The 20,268-nt window shown below is 56.2% G+C and overlaps 7 protein-coding genes across 7 annotated transcripts; 4 read left to right on the top strand and 3 right to left on the bottom strand.

Moving 5' to 3' along the window:
* Nucleotides 1-861: 861 nt before the first annotated feature.
* Nucleotides 862-2,445, top strand: IE81DRAFT_67507 (hypothetical protein). The gene is made up of 2 exons (XM_025517534.1): nucleotides 862-1,902; nucleotides 2,038-2,445. The coding sequence occupies exons 1-2, from the start codon at nucleotides 942-944 to the stop codon at nucleotides 2,049-2,051; spliced, it is 975 nt and encodes a 324-aa protein (XP_025370905.1). The 5' UTR covers nucleotides 862-941; the 3' UTR covers nucleotides 2,052-2,445.
* On the top strand, nucleotides 2,144-4,646 carry IE81DRAFT_67496 (hypothetical protein). The gene is made up of 2 exons (XM_025517533.1): nucleotides 2,144-2,702; nucleotides 2,772-4,646. Exons 1-2 carry the CDS (start codon nucleotides 2,308-2,310, stop codon nucleotides 4,381-4,383), a joined length of 2,007 nt encoding a protein of 668 aa, XP_025370904.1. The 5' UTR covers nucleotides 2,144-2,307; the 3' UTR covers nucleotides 4,384-4,646.
* Nucleotides 4,647-5,519: 873 nt separating this feature from the next.
* On the top strand, nucleotides 5,520-11,558 carry IE81DRAFT_334035 (hypothetical protein; the record flags this gene model as incomplete). The annotated part of the gene is made up of 5 exons (XM_025515399.1): nucleotides 5,520-6,483; nucleotides 6,559-7,925; nucleotides 7,994-10,358; nucleotides 10,430-10,942; nucleotides 11,023-11,558. The coding sequence occupies 5 exons, from the start codon at nucleotides 5,520-5,522 to the stop codon at nucleotides 11,556-11,558; spliced, it is 5,745 nt and encodes a 1,914-aa protein (XP_025370903.1).
* Nucleotides 11,559-11,886: 328 nt separating this feature from the next.
* Nucleotides 11,887-13,519, bottom strand: IE81DRAFT_346340 (hypothetical protein; the record flags this gene model as incomplete). Its single annotated transcript, XM_025516032.1, has 3 exons — nucleotides 11,887-12,251; nucleotides 12,348-13,227; nucleotides 13,307-13,519. 3 exons carry the CDS (start codon nucleotides 13,517-13,519, stop codon nucleotides 11,887-11,889), a joined length of 1,458 nt encoding a protein of 485 aa, XP_025370902.1.
* A 481-nt stretch (nucleotides 13,520-14,000) lies between these two features.
* On the bottom strand, nucleotides 14,001-16,752 carry IE81DRAFT_322160 (MFS general substrate transporter). The gene is made up of 5 exons (XM_025513548.1): nucleotides 15,813-16,752; nucleotides 15,440-15,735; nucleotides 15,112-15,356; nucleotides 14,671-15,030; nucleotides 14,001-14,581 (listed from the first exon to the last, which is right to left on the bottom strand). Exons 1-5 carry the CDS (start codon nucleotides 16,412-16,414, stop codon nucleotides 14,186-14,188), a joined length of 1,899 nt encoding a protein of 632 aa, XP_025370901.1. The 5' UTR covers nucleotides 16,415-16,752; the 3' UTR covers nucleotides 14,001-14,185.
* IE81DRAFT_67421 (hypothetical protein) lies at nucleotides 16,583-17,465 on the top strand. The gene is made up of 3 exons (XM_025517532.1): nucleotides 16,583-16,740; nucleotides 16,805-17,131; nucleotides 17,226-17,465. The coding sequence occupies exons 2-3, from the start codon at nucleotides 16,814-16,816 to the stop codon at nucleotides 17,277-17,279; spliced, it is 372 nt and encodes a 123-aa protein (XP_025370900.1). The 5' UTR covers nucleotides 16,583-16,740; nucleotides 16,805-16,813; the 3' UTR covers nucleotides 17,280-17,465.
* IE81DRAFT_365578 (hypothetical protein) lies at nucleotides 17,411-20,073 on the bottom strand. The gene is made up of 2 exons (XM_025516941.1): nucleotides 19,230-20,073; nucleotides 17,411-19,148 (listed from the first exon to the last, which is right to left on the bottom strand). The coding sequence occupies exons 1-2, from the start codon at nucleotides 19,949-19,951 to the stop codon at nucleotides 17,651-17,653; spliced, it is 2,220 nt and encodes a 739-aa protein (XP_025370899.1). The 5' UTR covers nucleotides 19,952-20,073; the 3' UTR covers nucleotides 17,411-17,650.
* Between the last annotated feature and the right edge of the window lie 195 nt (nucleotides 20,074-20,268).

Genomic DNA, 20,268 nt, shown 5'->3' with positions numbered 1-20,268 from the left:
AGACTTGTAGAAGCCTGATGTGACATCGTTGGACTGGAGTCAAAAGCGGGCTACTCCAATCGTAAATCAAAATGCTTGGATATCGAATCATCATATGCTGAACGTCAAGCGGGCTCCGGGTTCCGATACAAACGTCAACATTTTCAATGATTCGTGATTGATGTTACTGCAACGACGTGCACCTCGGCTATCATGCAGTTGCGGGAGGGTGCCACGGGAAGAACGACGGGACTTGCAGCCCCATGCACTCTCGTCAGCTGACTTCCAAGTCCACCCAAACGCCGAGCTGCAACTCAATAGGAAGGCAAGGCATCGAGCGGATGCTACGAGCCGACGGTCGAGGGTCCTACAGTAACTTCAGATCGAGGCTGTGTGGAGGGGGTGAAGTACGGTAAGCACGTCAGCACGATCGAGTGCGCGTCGCGGGGATGACATGCGCGCATGACACGCGCACGCGGGACCTGCGTTACATGTATCTCAGCAGCAGCAGCAGGTCGATCGCGCCCTCGCTGCCCGTGTACCTACTTACTTGTATCTGCTAGCTGTGTACAGTGCTTGTGTGTGTGGCTTGCCTGCTGCCGTGCACTCCGATGCTGCATCGATCAATCGTGAATCACGAATCCACGAACGGCCTTGCTTGGTTGGTGTCAGGGTGCGGTACGCTACTGCAAAGGGAACAGCAAAGCAAGACGAGGCATCTTTCCCATCTCCATTCCGATCTGACCATCAGTCGCACAGTCATGCTGTTGTGCTCTTCGGACCCACCATTGCCCCGACTTGAAGTCACCATGATTCACATCACCATCTTCGTAGACTAAATCTCCCGCGCCGAACAGCAGCATCTCTATTGCAGTTCGCAGCAACATCCCTTGACTCTAGATAGAGGCAGCAGACTGCGGCGGCCATCTGCAGACGCCGCCAGCGATGAGAAAGTGGGCAAGATGACATCTCTACTATCGCCCTTCCATTTTGGCCAGCAACGGCACGCCTACTTCCAGCTTCGCGTGACTATCCATGAGCTCAGCAACGTGCCTCTCGTCAGCGGCAACTTTCAGGCCAGATGGAAAATTCGGAACGCACATGGTGGAGGTCCGCACATCCCAGGTGCGCATCATCTACCCCAACTCAACACACACGCCAATAGCAAAGGGAAAGGCAAGGTCAAAAGCGCCGCCGAAGAGGTAGAGGAAGACGACGCTGCATCCAAAGGGACTCACCACCGAGAAAGCACAGCTGAGGAAGATGATCCTACCCTCGATGCTGCGAGCACCAATGCTGGACTTCGAGGCCACGCAGAGGCGTTTGGTAGTCGGACAGAAGCGGCTACGTCTTCCAAGGGCTTCCTATCCAAAGTGCTGCCAGGCAAACGGTCGGCTGATTCCAGCGCGAGACATTCACCTGCAGCGGATGCCAACTCTCCAGCCTCGGCGTACGCCAGTCTTTACAGTGACTCTCCTCGCCACGGCAGCAGTCCGCGAGACAGCTCGGATCGACACACGTCCAGAAGCAGACCCGAGGATTCGCCCAAGCAGGCACCTGCAGCATCTCTCGCTGCTAAGAGCAGCTCCGCAGCCACTGAGATGCAAATTTCCGAGCCGAGGGGAGAGACGCATTTTACGAGAGTGCGCGATCATTGTGCCTCTTGGGAGAGAGTAGTAGAGACGGGGCTGCGCATGACTGTGGAGAAGCCACGCAACGCTTCTGGTGGCTCTACCTCTAGCGCAAACTACCCGCCGGCCAGTGCCGGAACCTCGAAGGAAGGGTTTAGCACGCATCTGTCGCCGTATGGGGAGCCAGCAAAGAGCAATGGTCGCCTCCACAAGAGCCATAGCTCCCGAAGTCTGCGTACCAATCAAGGTGCGCCAGAAGGACATGATGCTTCTGTCGGCCTACTCGCTTCCAGTGAGCTTCGCATCAGCGTCAAAACGGTGAGTGGTTTGACAGCAAAGATGTTCAGGCGCCCAAGTTTCGAATGCTAGGCGCGGAGTGTATTCCAAGCTTTGAGACACCGCTCATCTCAATGTGCTTTCCTTACAGGATGTAAGCACTGACGCCTCGAGTAATCACGGCGAAACACTTCATCGCTTGGGGTTTGTTGTCATCAATCTCGCAGAGTATGCACCGACAGTCCCCAAGCACCACCACCATCACCACCATCACCATCACCATCCGCACCATCACGCACATCACCACCAACACCAGCATGGTCATGGTCATGGTGGCCACGTCGCCCCGTACCGATCGGAAACTCGAAGATACTTGCTCTCGGAAAGCCGGACGAATGCTACTCTCAAGCTGACGATCGAGATGGCGTACGTTGGCGGATTGCCCGATTTTGCGGTACCCTCTATACGGGTAGGCCTGCCCGTCGGAGGTCTCGGAAGTCTGCTAGATGGTGCAGCTGCCAGCCTTGGCAACAATACCGACTCTAGCTCCGATGGTGCCGGCGGCCACCAGTCTGGTCACAACACCGCAGCTAGTAGCAACGTTTCGCTGCCGAATGCTGCCCTTTCTTCTTGGTCCCCCTCAAGTGTGGCCCGGCATGCACGCATTCCAGCATCGAATCTCACAACGGAGCTTTCTGCCAAAGAGCTCGCGCGTGCTTCCAAAGTTTCTGGCGCTGGTGCTGGCCGTCTTGCGTTCTCTTTCGCGGGGGCTGCGCATCACGACAGACCACCCGAGGAGGTCATCGATGCTATCTTGTGAGCCCCACTGAATACTCAGAAAGAGACAAGCACTCTTGCTGATCCTCTTGTGCTCCTTTTCCTTAGTCACCCTGGTCCTGCTAGCAACGCAGTGCTCATGCTTCAATCGACCGTCAGCCGTGCGGACAAAGTCCAACGAGATTCTGGGGGTCGCGCAGGCGCCAAGACGCCGTCCTCGAAGCAAGGTCGAAGCGGCGATGGATCCACGCGGGCAAGCGAGCGGCGGGCAGCGGAAGAGAAGGAACGCGATGCGGAAGATCTTAGGGCCATGGCCGGAGCGCCAAAGCCAGAGCATTACGACGCGATATCTCCCGCTCAATCTCCAGTAGACAGTACCGAGGCGCAAGGATACCGTAGTATCCCCACGGCGCTCGCATCACCAGCGGAGACTGTCACGCAAGGAAGCCATTACGGGGCTGACGAGACCTTGGCGAACCGCTTGACAACCATCATTAGCGCTGATGAGGATTCCTCTGCCCCTACGACAAAACCTGCGGGCGCGAAAGAATCCCAAATTGCTGCCAAACCCGATTCCAAAGACTCGGGCGTCACGTCGCAAGGCTCCGGGTCAAGCTTGTCTTCTGTGCGACCTATACTAAGTACGGATCCGCGCTCGCGCAAAGGCTCTCGAGCGGCCGCAGCTGGTGGTGCAACAGGTTTGCAAAAGCGAAACAGCACAAGCACGACAAGCAGCGAATACACCGACGGACAGTCGAAACGCGGTTCATCGAGACCGCATTCTGTACACTGGGATACCAACAGCTTTACAGAGCCTAATGCAAAAGGGTCTGGCTCGACTGACAGTGACGTTCGAGAGAGCCATCGCACAAGTCCCGTCTTTCCGCAGGCACCTGCTGTGGTCAAAGATCGCGAGGTGACGGCTAGCCCACGATCCATTTCTCCTTCGCGAGAGCGAGACAGGCAATTCTCCGGCTCGACCACCGCGCAGTCCCAACGCAACAAAGGGGCCATCAAGAAGGGTGATGATGTGTTCACAACGGACCGCGCGAGTGATGCAGGAATCGTGGGTGGGACTAAGCTACTCAGTAATCAGGAAGCGCAAGGCGAGACGATGGAGCAAACGCTTTCTGCGGCTCAAGGAGTGTCCAGGGAGGATATGGCAGGCTCTGGGAAGAAAGCTGGCGAGGCTCTTGAATCGCACGAGGGTGCGCATGGCTGGAACAAGCCGAGCCCGGCCAAGCTGCCACAACAAAAGCCAAGAGCGAGGGTGCTGCGTGGCGCTGTCGGCATATCGCCGGACGAGGCGGCTCGAAAGGGCTACCACGGGGCTGGTTGGGGCAACCTACAAGCAACATGCCTTCCGGGCGGCGCGCTTCTCAAGCCTGCATGCGCTCCGTGCTCTCCAGCTTTCAGCTCGTCTGATCGTCACTCGTCTGGACAGTGGATATGGTCCTCACCTGAAGGCTCACCGCAATATTCAAGGATCGCGCGGGACTTTGCCTTGGGCCAAACGCCAGCTCAAGCTCGGGGAGCTGCAACTGAAGTCGGAGCAGCAGGAGACGATCATGGCAGCGGAGGTCGCCGCGCCTCTGCCATCCAGAACGGGGATGAGCAGCATGCATCGGTCGAGCAGGTGATGGACGCTGCGATGCACTCTGATCTGGAAAGCGCCAACGATTTGACGCCGAAAGCTGCCCGACAAGCTGTGCATGCCTGATTTACCTTTTTGTTGCGCGTTGCCCAGACACTTGCGATGCGATCTGCTCTCTCTCTCTCTCTCTTCTCTCTCTCTCTCCATGCTCGCCCTCCTATCTGTTCCTATCCTGCAGCCATTTGCAACATGTCAAACGCGCAGCTGCTCGTGCTCCATCATGTACAATAACACGCTGCTTTAGAATGCCCGTGTCAAACCTTTTTACCCTGCCGTTCAGGTTGCTTTAGACATGCAGGACGTTCCTGAGCGAGAGAGTGGATCGTGGCAACTTTGAACGCTCGCCGAGACTGTGTCTGCCGCTACTGCGTTGAGGGTCTCTGAGTTGGGCGCTGGATCAGAAGATCCGAATTCGTGCGTGGTGCCACCGTAAGATTCAGTGATTCACTGCCAGAGGTGCCGTCGGTGCGCGCGAGGTGAGGGCGATGGCAGGCAGGAGCGCGATCGTAAGTTGAGGTCGCGCGGAGCTATTTTGGCCTGCATAGGCTGCTGCTTGCTGCCCGCGGCGGTGAGACCCTTGATCGCGCTGCATGCCCCGGAGACAGGCGAGCAACTCCCAATTCACTGATGGACTATACATGCTGCGAAAGCTCCACACCGACTGGCAGCTTCCACCTTGCTGCCTCCCATCCACTCTCTAGATGCCGTTCCAAGCCTCGCTTGTACATATCCTCGTCGCTTCCCTCCCATCAAGTCATCGTCCGACTCTCGCCTCTCGGCAAGCGTGATATGATTAGCAAGCAAAAGCCACCCTTGGACTCATCGCCTTGCTGACGCATCCTGACGATTCACAAAGCGCGAGGAGGTGAAGTTGAGCTGGGGCCCTGATTAATTTCGACGCGCACGCAATGTCGCACTCGCAAGATTCGCAGGATGCTGGACAGCACGATCAGCCAGTCAGCGCTTCTCAGTATGCTCCATCACCACGTCGCAGTGGCCTGCGAAGCGTGCAAGAGACTCTCTACGAAGAAGCAGAAGAAAGCTCGGACGATGATTTCAACACAAAAAGGATGACTGGTGGTTCGAGATCGATCCCCGGCGCCTTCGAATCGGGTGGCTTGTCAAGCGAGTTCGACTCGTTGCAACGGCCTTCCATTCAACATCCGACCGAGGCGCCGGACGAAGGTGCGGTCAACTCTGATATGCCTCGCACGCCACCTGAGGCAAACAATCACAATCACAACAACAACAACTCTAGACCCGGACCTCGACCGCTCGCAAACAGACAGAAAGACGCGAGTGCGAGCTCTGCCAATCTCTCGCCAATGCAGACATCCGACACCAAAGGCGGCTCTGCATCTTCATCCTTTGCATCCGGCTCCGCCAGCAAATTGCCAGCGGCTGGTGTTGGTTCGCGCGTGGGACCTCGACCTGTACCCAAGGATAGCTCATCTTTGAGGCACATCTCTTTCAAAAGTCGACTCGCATCTATACCTGCTGAAGAGCGCAGCAGCAGTCCAAATGCGTCCGATCGACCAGTCGCCGCTGCGATAGCTGCACGGCCACACTCTTCGGCCTTGGCCCACGAGGGCGACGATTTCGTAGTGGACGACGAGGATGAGGATGGCGTGGAGTTGGGCGAAGATTCTTCCAGAGGTCATGTTGGTGCAGCAGGAGGAAGTTCGAATGCTAGCAACGGCTCAAGAGACGTGTACGGAGATATCGATGCGGCACGAAGAGCTAGATCGGATCGAGCTAGGAGGCGCGCTGCTCGGCGTGTGCGCGCCAGACCACATCGTTCAGACAGAGGCATATTGAGCGCTTCTAGCAGCTCGGACTCATACGAGAGCAGCGAAGATTCCGAAAGCTTAGATTATGCGCAAGCATTGGCTCACTGGAAGTGGAAGATGCGTCTAGATCCAGAGGCGGCCGTGTACGCACCCGAAGCAGCACGCGAAGGTGTCGACAAGATTGGGGTGGACGGACCCACAGAGGGCACACCGGCAACGGCTGCAGTGTTCGAGCAGCAAAAGAGGAGATCGGGATACCCGGTGCCAAGACGTGCTCCTTGGCACGCTCGCGGGCCAGAAGTGCCCGCAGGCGGTTTGCTCACGCCAGGACCTCAATGGCCAGACCAAGTCAACACACCACTGGGAACACCGCCCGGTAAGTGCTTTTCATGAAGTTGTTCGCTACGTAGCCTGCGGGTCTCTTACAATTGCAGAACCTTGCGACTTGCAGATCTCCATTCTCCTGCTGCCATCGAACCGCGGGTCCGGCTGGAATGGCAGACCATGCTGGAATCTGTGCTCGCTTCTGACGTTTTGCGCAGCGAGACGAAACGCATCACATCGGCCGACGTCAAGGTCCACACTCGGCAGGAGCAGATGTACATGCGATGGCTCGACATTCATGCTAGTCTCCGCGGCAGGGGATACTACGCAGGAGCGGTAGAAGCGGAAGAGAAGCGCCTCAGAGCTGGCTGGAAGGAGGTCGTCACGGCTTTGATACGCGACGTTCGGGAATACAGGGAGCCTTCGCAAATCAGCGAAGCGGAAGAGAACAAGGATGCTGATCTCAGTCAGGCGACTTCAGTCGACAACGCGAGCGTCGCGACTTTTGGGGCTGACAGCCACGACGCAAGAGCATCAGCGCGCGGCAGTGCAAGCGCTAGCGACACGCAGGAGAAAGTGTACGCCGAGATCAAGGACCTACTGATCCGCGTCGATAGCGCAGAAGAGCAATTTCCGTCGAGACACAAAATGGTTGAAGAGATGCCGGAATGGGGCGCTTCTGATGTTCAGGGAAAACTCGCTTCGTTGTATTCATGGTACAACATCTGGAACGGCATCGAAGACCAGGTGGCCACTTTGCAGAGGTGGACAAACACGGAGGATTTGTCGCTGGAAGAGCCGCGGGACTCCACGCGCTACCCTGTGCGAGAAAGCGCAGAGCAAGCAGCTAAGCCGGATCAAGGAGCGAGCAAGAAGCTCGGCTTTGCGAGCGATATGGTGGTGGAGCTTGGTCCCCAAAACCTGCTCGAAAGGCTCGTCAAGGAGGACACATTGCAGGCCACATTTGAAAAGCGAACACTTGCACAGCTCAACGTCTTCGTCGTCAAAGCTCGGCGCTCCATCCTGGACAACAGCGCTACCTTTGGCCGCCTCAGATTGCCTTCGTTCGAGCCGATGCTCTTGAGACTCATCAACTTTCCGACGCGGCTTGTGTACAGCGCGTTGCGTCTGCGTCTCGTCAACGGCTACAAAATCCGCGAGCCTTCTATCCTCATCGTCGACTCGATGATCGACGACATTCGCGCCGGCCTCGCGCTCGGTTGCCGTGTCAAGCTGCAATACGGCGCCGTAGCGGAAGCTGAGCCGCAGCGAGGATGGAACCCACCATCGTGCATCGCGGAAGGCTACGATGCGCTGATGAGAGAAGCGCTCAGGTTCTTCTTTAGACTTTTGAACATCAAACTGCGCGGCTCCGTCTTCTTCAAAGAAACGGAGATCTTGGAACCCGAATGGGTTTTCCTGAGCAATGCGTCTGAGGTGATCGAGCAAGGAGACATTGTCGTCGCCAGGAGTGTGATCCGGGTCGTCAACAAGGTGAGAATATAAAGTCCTTTGCATCGTTCTCATCGCGCCGGCTGACGATCAGCCTCTTCACACCTCAGCTCTTTGCACGAGTCGTGACGTACATTGAGCGCGAGCTAGCGGCACCCAGTCTCACAAGAGGCGCAAGGATTGGTGCGCCCACGGACGTGATAGGCGGATTGGCGTCGGGTCACAACCCGCGGGGCCCAGCCACGGCTGGAGCACCCACCCGAGGCAAGGTGCTGATGACGCTAGAAGAAAAGGTCAAATGGATTCATCTTGTTTTCGACAATGTGCGCGTTCGATCGCGTAAATTGCTCGGATTTGCTCGTGACATCCGCAACAGGCTCGACAACGCAGCCGAGTACGATCTCAACAGCCTGCAATCTCCATTAGAGGGAGCTTCTGGCGACGAGGCCCACCACAGCGATGCCAGATCGGCCCAGTCTGGCAACGGTACGGGACATGGCATGGATCTCAACACTTTTATGCAGACCTTGATCAATGCCGATTACTTCTTGGTTCTGACAGGAACATTCGAGGCTTCGGGCATCTACGTCATCGCGGAGCCCAGCTTGCACGATAAGCCTGAGCTTATCCGGGAGCTGTTCAATCGCTGCATGCGCTACGGAGGCTCTTCAAAGGGACCAAATGCTTTGAATGTAGACGGGGTGACGGCAGCTGCAGCCAACATGCATCCCTTAGACAAGACACACGAGGACGAAGAAGGCTCAGACATTGGCGGAGGTGATGCAGCATCGCGAGCAGACGACGCTGAGCTTTCGCAGCCACCACGCTACCTCTTGCTGATGAGTCCTCGAGATGGCTTCATGTGGACCGGACGAATCATGTCGCTCGACTTGCCACCGCTTGGGGTGGACCTGCAGGAGAGGCGCCTGCGCCTGATTGCTGATGGTCCCAAGATCAGGCTCACCATGTGTAAAGCGCACCTTTACGGTGTGTTTCAAGCTGCCTCTCTGTTCCAACAGCAGCAAGCCAATGTGGCTTCTTCGTCTTCCGCGACTGGCGTGCCAAACGTCAAGACGCACGCCCAGGAGAAGGAGTCCGGCAGTCCACAACAATTGCAGCCCTCTCCATTCCCGCTCGAGGTCATTCACGAACACATGGCTCATATGTCTGCAGTCCAGACGGAGCTCAGAAGGGTGAATAAAGGCGTCTATATGCTGTCCGACACAGTCATCCGAGCGGTTCCGGCTCTCCGGAGAAGCCTACGACATCGCAATCGGCCCAATGCGGCATCCCAGGCTACGCAACAAGACGCCGCTGGCAACCGCGCAGGACTGACCGGACCGGCTTCCAGCGACGACTTGATCCAGAATTGCTTCGGCATGGCGGCGGAACAAGGCTTCCGTGCGCTCCCTTTCATCGAGTCTGACAGGCTGCGGGGGCAGATTATGCTGGCGCTCGCGCGCCTCTCCATCGACTGGGTGGCTTTCATTTGCGACGATTGCATACCGGGTGACCGCAAGACCTTCAAGTGGGCTGTCGCTGCTCTCGAGAACGCGATGCAGGTGACGCGAAACGAAAACATCTTCAGACTCAGCGAGGAAGACTTTGGACTAATGAGAACAAAGGTGGCGAGCTGCATGGCTCTCTTGATCTCACAATTCGACATTCTTGGCGCTCGAAGCAGTGTAGCCAAGGCGAAAGAGGAACAAGAGAGACTTGATCGTGAGCGTGCCGAGCGCGAACGTCTGCGTCATGCAGAGTCGTCGGTTGTCTCGGCGTTGCGCGCGAACCCTGCGCTGAAGGACGGAGCCTCTGCTGCCGCTGCATTAGATGCCTCCCATAAGGCAGAGGCCGCCAAGCTTGTAGCGGATACGGGTGGCGTAGGAGCCCCGCCCATGCTCAATCGTCACGACAGTGGCATGCAGGCGACCGAGGAAAGATGGATGGCGAAGGTGCTCGAGTGGGAGGCCGCTCGTCAGGAGACCGAAACGGAGCAACGCCTCATAGGGCGTGTCCTCGATGAAACTATACCAGAAGATCGAGGCCTTCAGTTCCTGGCTCAAAACAGCAGCAAGTATCAGATTCGATGGCAGCAAGGGCGTTTCATTGGTGCTGGTACCTTTGGGACCGTGTACTCTGCTGTCAACCTAGACTCCGGAAACCTGATGGCAGTGAAGGAGATACGGTTCCAAGACATCTCTCAAAATCCGTCTCTATACCGCCAGATCAAGGACGAGATGAGCGTCATGGAGATGCTCAGTCATCCAAACATCGTAGAGTATTACGGCATCGAAGTGCATCGAGACAAGGTCTTCATTTTTGAGGAATACTGTCAAGGAGGTAGCTTGGCTCAGCTACTGGAGCACGGCCGAATCGAAGACGAAGCTGTCGTGCAAGTGTACACGTTGCAGCTCCTGGATGGATTGGTCTACCTGCATTCTAAAGGAGTTGTGCATCGCGACATCAAGCCAGACAGTGAGTGGAGCGCAAAGAGTGATTATTCTTACTGCATTGATACTTACGACGCCTTGTGTTGCACGACAAAGATATTCTGTTGGATCACGTGGGCGTGATCAAATTTGTCGACTTCGGCGCGGCCAAAGTTCTTGCCAAGAACTCCAAGACTATGCAGCGCAGCCGTCGCCCCGGTGCCGTGGGTCCAGGCGCCATCAAACAGCAAAGCAAGGGCGCCCCGGGGGGCATGGGAAGCTTACAAGGCACGCCGATGTATATGTCGCCTGAGGTCATCAAGGGCGAGACTCGGGGCAGACGAGGTGCTATGGACGTGTGGAGTCTTGGATGTGTCGTTTTGGAATTCGCTACGGGTCGCAGGCCATGGAGTCAGCTCGATAATGAGTGGGCAATCATGTTCCACATTGGCATGGCGCAGCAGCATCCTCCTTTGCCCGACCCCGGTCAGCTCAGCGAGGTGGGCATCGACTTTATACGCCAGTGCTTAACCATCGACCCATACGACAGACCATCAGCGAGCGAGATGCGCGAGCACCCTTGGATCAAGGGTCTCACCGATGACCTTCGCCGGGCTGACGAAGAAGAGAGTGAGTTGCAAAAGTCGTCTTTGAGCAGATCTTCTGACGCGAGCGCTAGCTGACAAGACAACTTGAATGACCCGTCGCAGGAGCAGCGGCTGCAGCTGCTGGGGCTGACTATCAGCGCTTGAGCGTTGACGGCGATGATAGCGCTGCTGGTGTGGCGGCCATGGCCGCCACACCCGGCACTCGCTCCGTGAACGGCTTCAATTTTGGGGAGCGCCAGTCCTCTCAAACGCCGGGCTTGGCGAGCATCAGATCAGGCTATGCGGGTAGCATTTCCAGCTGGGCCCAAGCGACAGGCGCGGCGTCGAGCGTCACGACACCACTGGACAGTCTCGGAGGAGAGCCGCATTTTCCCGGCATGAAGTCGACGGGCACGAGCAGCTTGCACGTGCCGCGCGGCAGGGCGCAAGACTCTTTGCGGAGCGGTTCGGAAACGCCTCAGGAGAGCGCCGGTCTGGAGACTGGAACGTCGCAGGAACGCTTTTTTGGGGAGGATCCTGATGCATGTATACCGAGTTCCCAGAAGCACGAGGAGGCCGCAACCTACGCGGATTTGGCGTACGATAGGGAGAATGAGGAGAGGCGTCGGCTTGCTAGGCCTCAAGACGATGGTCTCTGAGGCCCACGATAAGTGTGCACAGATGAACAAAGAAGGGCGCCCCACTCTTTCCGTCTTGCTTGCCGCCAAGGGGGACAGCACGATATGCCTGCATCTGTTGACGTGCTTCTCGATAAAATTGTACAATCTATTGCGTTGCTTGCATCAAATACATGCCTCGTTTTCCGTCTATGCTTGCGCGATGCCGAATCCAGAATCATCTGCAGGCCGCACCAAGTCGAAGGGAGTGCCAAGAAATCCGACGACGAAGCACATCGTATTTCACATCGGATGATAGTGTGAAGAGTGAAGGGTACGTCCATCATTTCGCGCTCAAAAGTTCTTGCGATCACTCCCAATCCGAGTCTTCTCCGCTCTCTTCTTTCTTGGTGCTCGCAACAGCGAGCGCCCGAGCATCCTCTTCCTGCTCCTCCGCCTCCCAGCTACTAGTCTGAGGTCCCGTCGTCGTTTGCAGTCCCGAGTCTCGGCTGGACGAAGCGCTCATGCCCTTGCGGGCAGACGGCGCGATTGTATCAGTTTTGATCGGCTTTGGAATCTGTGCGTGCGCTTGGGCTTGGGCTTGGGCTTGAGCAGACGCTTCTTCGGCTTCTGCGTCCCAATCGAAATCATCCGATATGTTTTGACTGCTTGAATTCTGACCAGTCTTGCTCTTGCTCGAGCTGGCTGACTCGGGCTGGACAGGCGTCGATTGGGCTTTTGGGTGGCAGAGCGAATTGGTCAGGTTGACGAGGCCCACACAGCAATCACGCCCATGCCCAGCACGCGACCATCTGTCAGACAGACACTTACCCAGCTTGTTGTCGCCCTGCGGCGTCCCGTCTTGATCTCCCTTTTGGCTCACCTCATTCGCCGGCACGACCTTCACCAAGTCGCCCACCAAAGCGGACATTTCCTTGCCAACATCCCTAGCCAAATTTTCGCTGGCCGCATAGTACTTTTTCGCCAAGTCTTGACTCGCCTTCCAATCCAAGTGCGGCAAAGCTTGCTGAAAAGTCTTTGTCAATGCGGGCAGAGCCTCTGAAGGTGCGGCCAGTGAAGCCGTCGACGATTGTTCGGACTTCTCCCTTGTCTCGTCTTTGGCGCCCACGTTGTTTCCTTCGCCTGACAAAGATGAGAGCGTGGACGCTAGCGATTTTTGCAACTCCAGAACGCGAGGTTGAGCTTCGGATACCAGCGTACCTTGTACGCGCGTGAACCAGGCCTGAGCGGACCCAAGGGCTTGAGAAAAGTCTGTAGTCGCTGTGCGCTGATGTAGTCGGTTGTCTTTCACATCGGCACGCCCTCTTGCCGAATCAGAGTCCGCATCGAACAGTTCCTCATTGGGCGTCCCGAGGCCAGTGGATCCAGCTTGGCTGCGCTGAGATCCCTTGGGAATAGGTAAAGCCTCGCCCATTTCGGAGTACTGCTCCCCATCAAAGTCTCTTCCGCTATCCGTCTTTTCAGAATCATCATCCAGCGCTTTCGCCTTGCCCTTGCCCTTGTTCGAAGTATTACCAGATGTGGTCTCTCCCTCTGCTGAGGCCTCAAGAGGCACTTGTGCTTTCTCTCTCGCCGCCTTTTGAGCCTCGTTGAGTTGCGCCTCTAGCTTGGCAGCTTCAGCGCGAGCCATGGCCATCAGACCGCCCTGAGCGTCGATTTGTTTCCGAGCTGACGCCAACGTGTCTTGCGACTAGTAGCATACAGTACGCAGCGTATGATTAGCATGCACCTTTGAGTCGGTCGATTACATTGCAGAGAAAACGACTCACTCTCTTGCTCACGCCAGTCCACCAACTTCCTAGACTGCCGACCAGCTGCGACACCTCCTGTTCCAATGTTGGCTCTGCTCCTACGGATTGAGCTGTCTGATTCGCTTCTGACCCGCTCTCATCTTTTCCCCTCGACCCGTCTGTAGCGCTGGCAGCTGGTAGACTCATCGTTGCCGACGAGGTCGAGTAGAAATGAGCATCCGTCACGTCCATGACGAAAGTTTTAGAGGAGTGCGGTGTGCGCGCAGATATTCGCTGATGGGACGGGCAAGTCACTTGAAGATGGACTGTAGACCTTTTCGATTGCGCTTTGAGTTGTGGTGCTCTCGGTCACGTTTTCAGCCCGCACTCGTGGCTGACGTTCCAAAGTGATGGAAGTGTGAGTGTCTATGAGCCAGTACAGTGGTGAGTCTTGAGTGAGTCTTGTTGCAACTCTGCTGCTCGGTGGTACGGCGCGTGCTGCGTGTGGCTGCGCAAACCAAAATCAAGCCTGCAGCGCACAGGCATCCCAGCAGTCACGTGGACAAATGCACGCGGTCGATATGTCCAAGGACTCACACTTTGACTCAAAACTCGCCCCAAGACTCATCAGACTCAAACTGCAAACTCATGCCGGCTTCCGCTACCTCCGCTGTCTCCGCTATACGGATCTGCATGGATGCACCAGCATAGCGCCGGATCGAAGCATATCTGCCCTCCGCTTTCATCTTCTTGATTAATAGGAGTCGCATGAACAGTCGTGAATGTACAAGCTGGGTTGGATGCGTTGCAAAAGGGGAGGAGGGGATGAAGAGTGTCGACATGATGAACCTATATTCACGTGATTCTTCTGATTGGTGTGATACATGCATGGAAGTGCGCAAAGGGCGACTTCGTCATCTAAGCTTTCTGAGAAGCGTCCTTTTCCGCATTCCTTCTTCTCCTATATTCGCTCAATCCCGATCTCGCGCTGGCATCCCTCAAAGTCTTGGAAATGCTGTCCTGGGGCAGATAGCCTTCCTGCTCGAGCTGCTTGCGAATCTCGAGGTCGGGAGCGGGTGCCCATTTGCTGTGCGTTCTGATTCTTGAGCCGTAGATGTAGAAGAGGAAAGGAGAGGGAGCGAGAATCAAAGCTACGCAGCCTAGCAGTGTGCAAGACCATTGAGGGCCCCAGTAAGAGGTCCACCAGATGCGCGTGAAGAGCGGGAAGCCGCTTGCAGTAGCTGAACGGATGATCGTGTTGGCAGCGAGAGCGCTGGCAGAGTAAGCCAGATAGGAATCTGTAATGTATGTAAGCTGTGTAGGATGGAGTACAATGGTGAGTCGGTATGCTGACGTGGAGGTGAAAGCAAAAGCGAAGCTTCGTTCTGCGCTTGCCGACTTACCAGAGAGATGAAGATCAGAGTAAAAGAGATGCCGATTGGGATGAGGGCGAGCGTTGGAGCGATCCAATGCACCGATGGATATGCGCCCGTCCATCCAAACCAGAACAAGCCGACCACCAAGAAAGGCGCGGCCCACATGCACCCAATCAAGCGCTCTTCAGGCGGCGGGGAGCCTTTCCAAAGCTCTTGAAGGTCGTAGTACTTCCACCACATCTTGACATTCCACAGCGCACCGACCGTCGTACCGATCAGCACGGCTAGAAAGGGAAGACTGGATAGGCCCAGATTGAATTCGGTGGGTCGAAGCGTGGCAAAGACGACTGGGACGCCTTCGAACAGGCCATACAGCAGACCATACACCTGCAAAAGAGAAGTGAGAAGTAGTCTTCAGCAATGGCTTCCTATTGATCATCAATCAGCCAGAGACGTATCATCACTCACTACCGAGATGTAGATGGTGATGAGGACGAGCATGGGCTCCAAAGCGAGGATATGGAAAGGTCGGAAAAGGGTTCGCTCGGCAATTCCTCTGAAGGAAAAGTCTTGACGTTCAAGGGGTGCCCAAGCTTTAGCATTACCTTCCTTGCGCAGGCGCACAGCCTTCTTCTTGAGCAAGACCGGAGCAAAGGTTTCTTCCAAAAAGCACGCAACAAATGCCCAACTAAGGAAAGAGTAGATGAGAAGGACTAGGGTATGGATGCATGGCACGATTGGAGCGCACGACGTCAGCTCGGGGACGACGCAAAAGTCCAAAGATCTGACGACTCACCCCAGAAGACCCATTCCCATCCAACGGTCTGGGTGACGAACGAGCCGACGACTGGCGCGAGCGCTGGTCCCAGGAATACCGATCCGCTAAAGGCGCTCATGGCAAAGCCTCGATGAGTAGGGTTCATCACGTCCGCTATCAGTCCTCCCGCATTGGTCAATGGTGCGGAAGCGGCAGCGCCGCTCAAAAGTCTGGTGATAAAGATGGTCCACCAGTTCTTTGCAAGGGGTGGACCGATGATGAATGCGGTGTAGGAGAACATGGAGATGATGAAGATTGGCTTGCGACCGAATAGCCTGCGTCAAAGACCAGACGGCGTGAGTTCTGCGTGTCTGGTGATGCTTTCACACCTACACATCGAATGGGCACTCACTCGCTAAATGTTGACCAGAACAGCGGACCGATGCAGTATCCGATCAAGAAAGACGAAGTGAGCGCTAGAGTAGCGATGACTTCTGAAATTTGAAATTGCATCATGACGGGCATCACGGCGCCGCTAGGTGCGGCCGAAGCAAAGGTGCAATTGACGGTCAAGAAGATGACCAGTCCCGACAACCACCATTTCTTCCTCAATGACCAATTTTGAGGATTTGCGGGATCATCAGGACCATCCCAATCAACACGATTCTGCTCATCCTCTTCCTCCTCTTGCCTTTCTGCCCTGCTCTTTTCAAGGTTGCCACCAACTTCGTCAGCTTCTCGCTCGAGCGCAGCGTTGGCTTTTTGAGCCCCTGTGCCTGATCGCTCGGGCACTTGCGTCGAGTTGCTCGAGCCTGTATCACTCGGCGAGGAAACGTCTCCAGGACCAGCTTGGCCTGTCGAGTTGCGACCCGAACTTTCGAATGCGCTGCCTCCGTGGCCCTCAGAGCTTAGCAGACCCGGCGTCATGGGCGGTGTGATGTACTGCGAACGCTCCGAGGCAGGAGTCAAGTACTGACTCCGCTCAGAAGCAGGTGTTCTCCCAATGGACGACATACCGTCCAAAGTTGGGCGAGTGAGTGAGTAAGTGAGTGAGTGAGTGGGTCGGCTCCAGCTGTTTGGACGGGTGGGATGTGAGAGAAAGATGAATCTCCAAGCGTATTTTTGAACGCTATCCGTCAAGAAATGACTATTGGCGATCTTGCTCGATCTGCGATCGACGGTCGGGGCAGGGCTGCAGCTGTACTTGCAGCCTGATCTGTCAGCAACAATGGAGCAGCGAGCAGAAGCCAAGCCACTGACAAGATCAAACCTTCGTAATCCCTTGATGCGGCCGGCCCCCGGCACGAGCAGCCACAACCAAGCGGATTTAACAGTCACGAGTCAGTCGCGAGTCTGGTCCTCCACCAAAGGAACAAGCTAATTAGCGGAAGTCGTTGCACACAGATACAGCAAATGCGCCGACACACACCGACGGAGGAAAGAAGCCTACCCAGCCGGCAAATCGACATCGGTAGGTTGCGGCAAAGTCGAGTAGAACCAGCAGTCACAGTGCTGGCCAAGTCCAAGATCGGAGCAAGGGTCTCGCGCGGTTTGCCCGATCCCTCGCCTATTTTCCTCCGCATGCATATATGCGCTGCCACCGCGGATCGCAGCGCGACTTCATGTGGAGCTGCGTTTACGTACGCCATGCCATCAGCATCGCGTCCACTCACAACTGTATCAGCGAAGCGCTTGCACGTCCGCGGTGGGATGACGCACTGTTGCATGGTGGTGAGTCTGGAGCGTTGCGTACTCGTGACTGTGGTCGTGAATGTTCACGCGCCGTACATGAGCCATTGATGATGATCGCTTCGGCCTAAAGAAGACCCTTGAGATCCGTAGCGTCTCGTGCAGATCTGGAATTTGTTCACATCCTTAGCGAGGAGGACGAGCATCAAGGTACACTTCTGTACCTTTGGTCACGACGAAGAAGTCTTGGGTAACATGCTCGTTAAGACCAACCCTTGAAAAGACTGCGCCGCCCAGACGTCAAGGCTCCAAGAGCGCGGACTCGATCGTCGGGAAATTGGGTATCCGATTAAGAGTACATTGGCAAACCCAATTGGGTGTGTTGGTGGAATACATTGCGAGGAGAGAAGGCATGTCACGCAGTGCTCGAACGAGTCTGAGAGGGTCAGGGCAGTGGGGTCCGCGCGAGCGCCTCGGAGCATCTCCGTAGACGAGCTTCTAAACGGGCCAAACGTAAGAAGGGGAGTCTTTGAATCGTGCATCAAGTTTCTTCCCGCAGTACTATCGACCAGCACCTTCGACGAGCTTGATGCTCAGAAATTTCGGTTGAGGTCTAGTGCCACTGAGTCCGACCGTGATGGAGAACATTCTATCGAAGAGGAGCTGAACCCAAGCCTGGCTAGCTCTATGGCAAGCGGCAACGGGTTGACCTCCCGTTCCTTCCAACTCTCTCAAATGTCTCCAAACTACGCTGGGTTGCGGCGGGCCGTACCTTGTGCTGGCCTGATACGCAGCTTGCCATCTCTCTCCCAAACTCTTAGCGCAAGCTTTCGGATCCGGACATGCTGCGTGGCACTCGTAATCCCTGGCAGGATTGGCCAAACTCAACTTGAGGATGCGCTCCAAGAACCAGATCCTCTTTCTTTCCAGCTTTAGCAACGTCTCTTTCGACAGCACATTCAGCTCTTCCAATGACCAGGATGGCATATTGTCCAGCACGTGTCTGGACGCTTCCTTATATTCCGCTTCTAGACCGTGCCTTTCACCTAGAGCCATAGCTTCGATAGGTCTTCCAGCCAATGCAGCCCTCAAAAAGGAGATGCAGCTCCTCCGTAGAAACGGAATCTGGTACTTGTCGTCGAAGCGCATCAGAGCGCCAATGTTGTACCACGTGACTAGCAGTTGCAGGTGGGGATAGATGTGGCACAGGACGTCCTGAAATGTGGATGCGTCCTCGTCTGGTAGATGAACGTCCGCAACTAGACTGTGTTTGCTGATTGAAGGACGGCTGTCCTCTCGTGAGCCCCTGCTTCGCCTCGAGGGCGTGCGTCGCGCACGTCGTTCTGTGAGCGAGCTAGGCCGCGCTCTCGAGCTCGCACAAGGACTTTGGAGGGGAGGTGCCGAGTTGCGCACTCGCACAGGCGCTCTTTGAGCAGACACCGAATCAGCAGACGAGATTGCTCGTCGGGGTTCCAGCTGCGGTGAGCTAGAAGGAGTGGCTAGATTTTGAAGGCGGTTCGAAAGGCCCTGCACGTCGAGCGCACCGATATCCCGCGAGCATTCTTGTTGCGCTGGCCGAGCGCCAGAAGCTGTTTCCGCCTCATCTGTCCAAATAGCGTCTTGAGCATCGAGAGCTTCTCCATCACGCTCTTGTGAGTGCCGTGCATCATCCTCATTGCTTTCAAGTAAGCTGTGATGCGCTGTGTGAAATGATGCTCTGGGTGAAGCGTGACCTCGAGGGGAAGGCAACCTCAGCTCTCCGTCTACGTCGTCCCCTTGGGAGGCTTCGATGGTCGTGTCCCTCTGGGCCAAAGGAAGAGGTGAATCCGCTTCACGGCTGGAAGCGGACGGCTGCAAAGGCTGCGCCTGCGATGAAATCCTCTCCAAAGCGGTCGGAACGTCGGATGTGGGCGCTTGCTGAGCGCTGTGCTGCAGCTCTGAACAAGGCTCCGTGGCCGTCGTCGATATTGCATCCTCTTCGTCCGAGCAGACCACTTCACTTTCGCTCCAGCCACCTTGGAGCAAACCCCGGAAGAAAGGAGAGGCGTAGTACAGCACGCTGCGTGGCAGCAAGCGTCAGTCAGTGCCTGGCGCAGTCATGAGGTCAAAGGGGGGATCTGTGCCCAGCTTCTCAACTCACTCCTTGTGCAGATAAAATCGCACACCACCACAAGTAATTTTGACATTGCCGCGATTCTCCGCATCCTTTGAAAATTCGGGATTCAAAGCGAAGCTGACTTCTCCATTGGAGGCGTGAGACCTGAGCTGCTGGGCGTCTTGCCTCTGATGAGGCCCAGAAAGATGAGCTGCACGACGCTTGGGACTGTATGGAGAGGTCAGCGCTTCGCCGTTCGTTGTCGTGGTTGTGAGACTTGGGGCCAGCGGTTGACTACGACCTGTGCCGAGCGAGCCGATGCCAAAGAGAGGTGCTGGTGGTGGTGGTGGTGGTGGTGGAGGAGCAGCAGTAGCAGCGTTGATAGCGGAGTTTGGGCTCGTGACGGTGTGAGACCAGGGCGCCGAACCGGACACGTGGCTCGTAGCCGCTCCTTCTGCATGAGGAGAGTTGGATGAATGGTGATCTACAGGATGTTGAGGGGTGCAAGAGTGATGCGGATGGCTCATGGATCCCGCAGCACCAGTCACGTTGAGCAGAGCTGGAGAAGGGGTGGTGGCAGGTCGAAGGCTTGGCCGGTACCGCATCCACGGACCTCCATGTGCGCCTGCGCTGTTCGTCGTCGCTGCTTGGCTCGATCCTGCTCCTGCTACCTCGTATGCTGGATGGCTGGATCCGTTTTGGTTGCTCGAGTTGGATGAGCTACTCGTCATGCCACTCGAGACGTAGGGGCTGGATGCTTGGATCATGGTTGCAGCCAAAGACTTTGACGAGCAACAGCGATGCCGCTCGCCTACTACGAAAGAGCAAGAACAGACGATTTCTCCTCGCTCCTCGATCAAGAGGAGTTGATCAAAGGCCAAGTTCTGGATGTGATTGATCGGAGCGAGGCGAGGCCCCTGCCGCCATTCGTGATTGAATTGATGCAGCAAGCTCATGCACCGCAAGCCACCGGATTGAAGGGACAGACGCGATGCAAGCAGGCAATTTTGAATGCACGCAACGCTCCCAATTACCCCCGGGCCTCTATCTTGTATAGGAGGAAGGGCGCCCGCGATTACAGCAT

Source organism: Ceraceosorus guamensis (assembly GCF_003144195.1).
Source record: "Ceraceosorus guamensis strain MCA 4658 unplaced genomic scaffold IE81scaffold_17, whole genome shotgun sequence".
NCBI lineage: Eukaryota > Fungi > Basidiomycota > Exobasidiomycetes > Ceraceosorales > Ceraceosoraceae > Ceraceosorus > Ceraceosorus guamensis.
The sequence above is the reverse complement of the archived record's forward strand: the minus strand, read 5'-3'. Positions and strand labels throughout refer to the sequence as shown.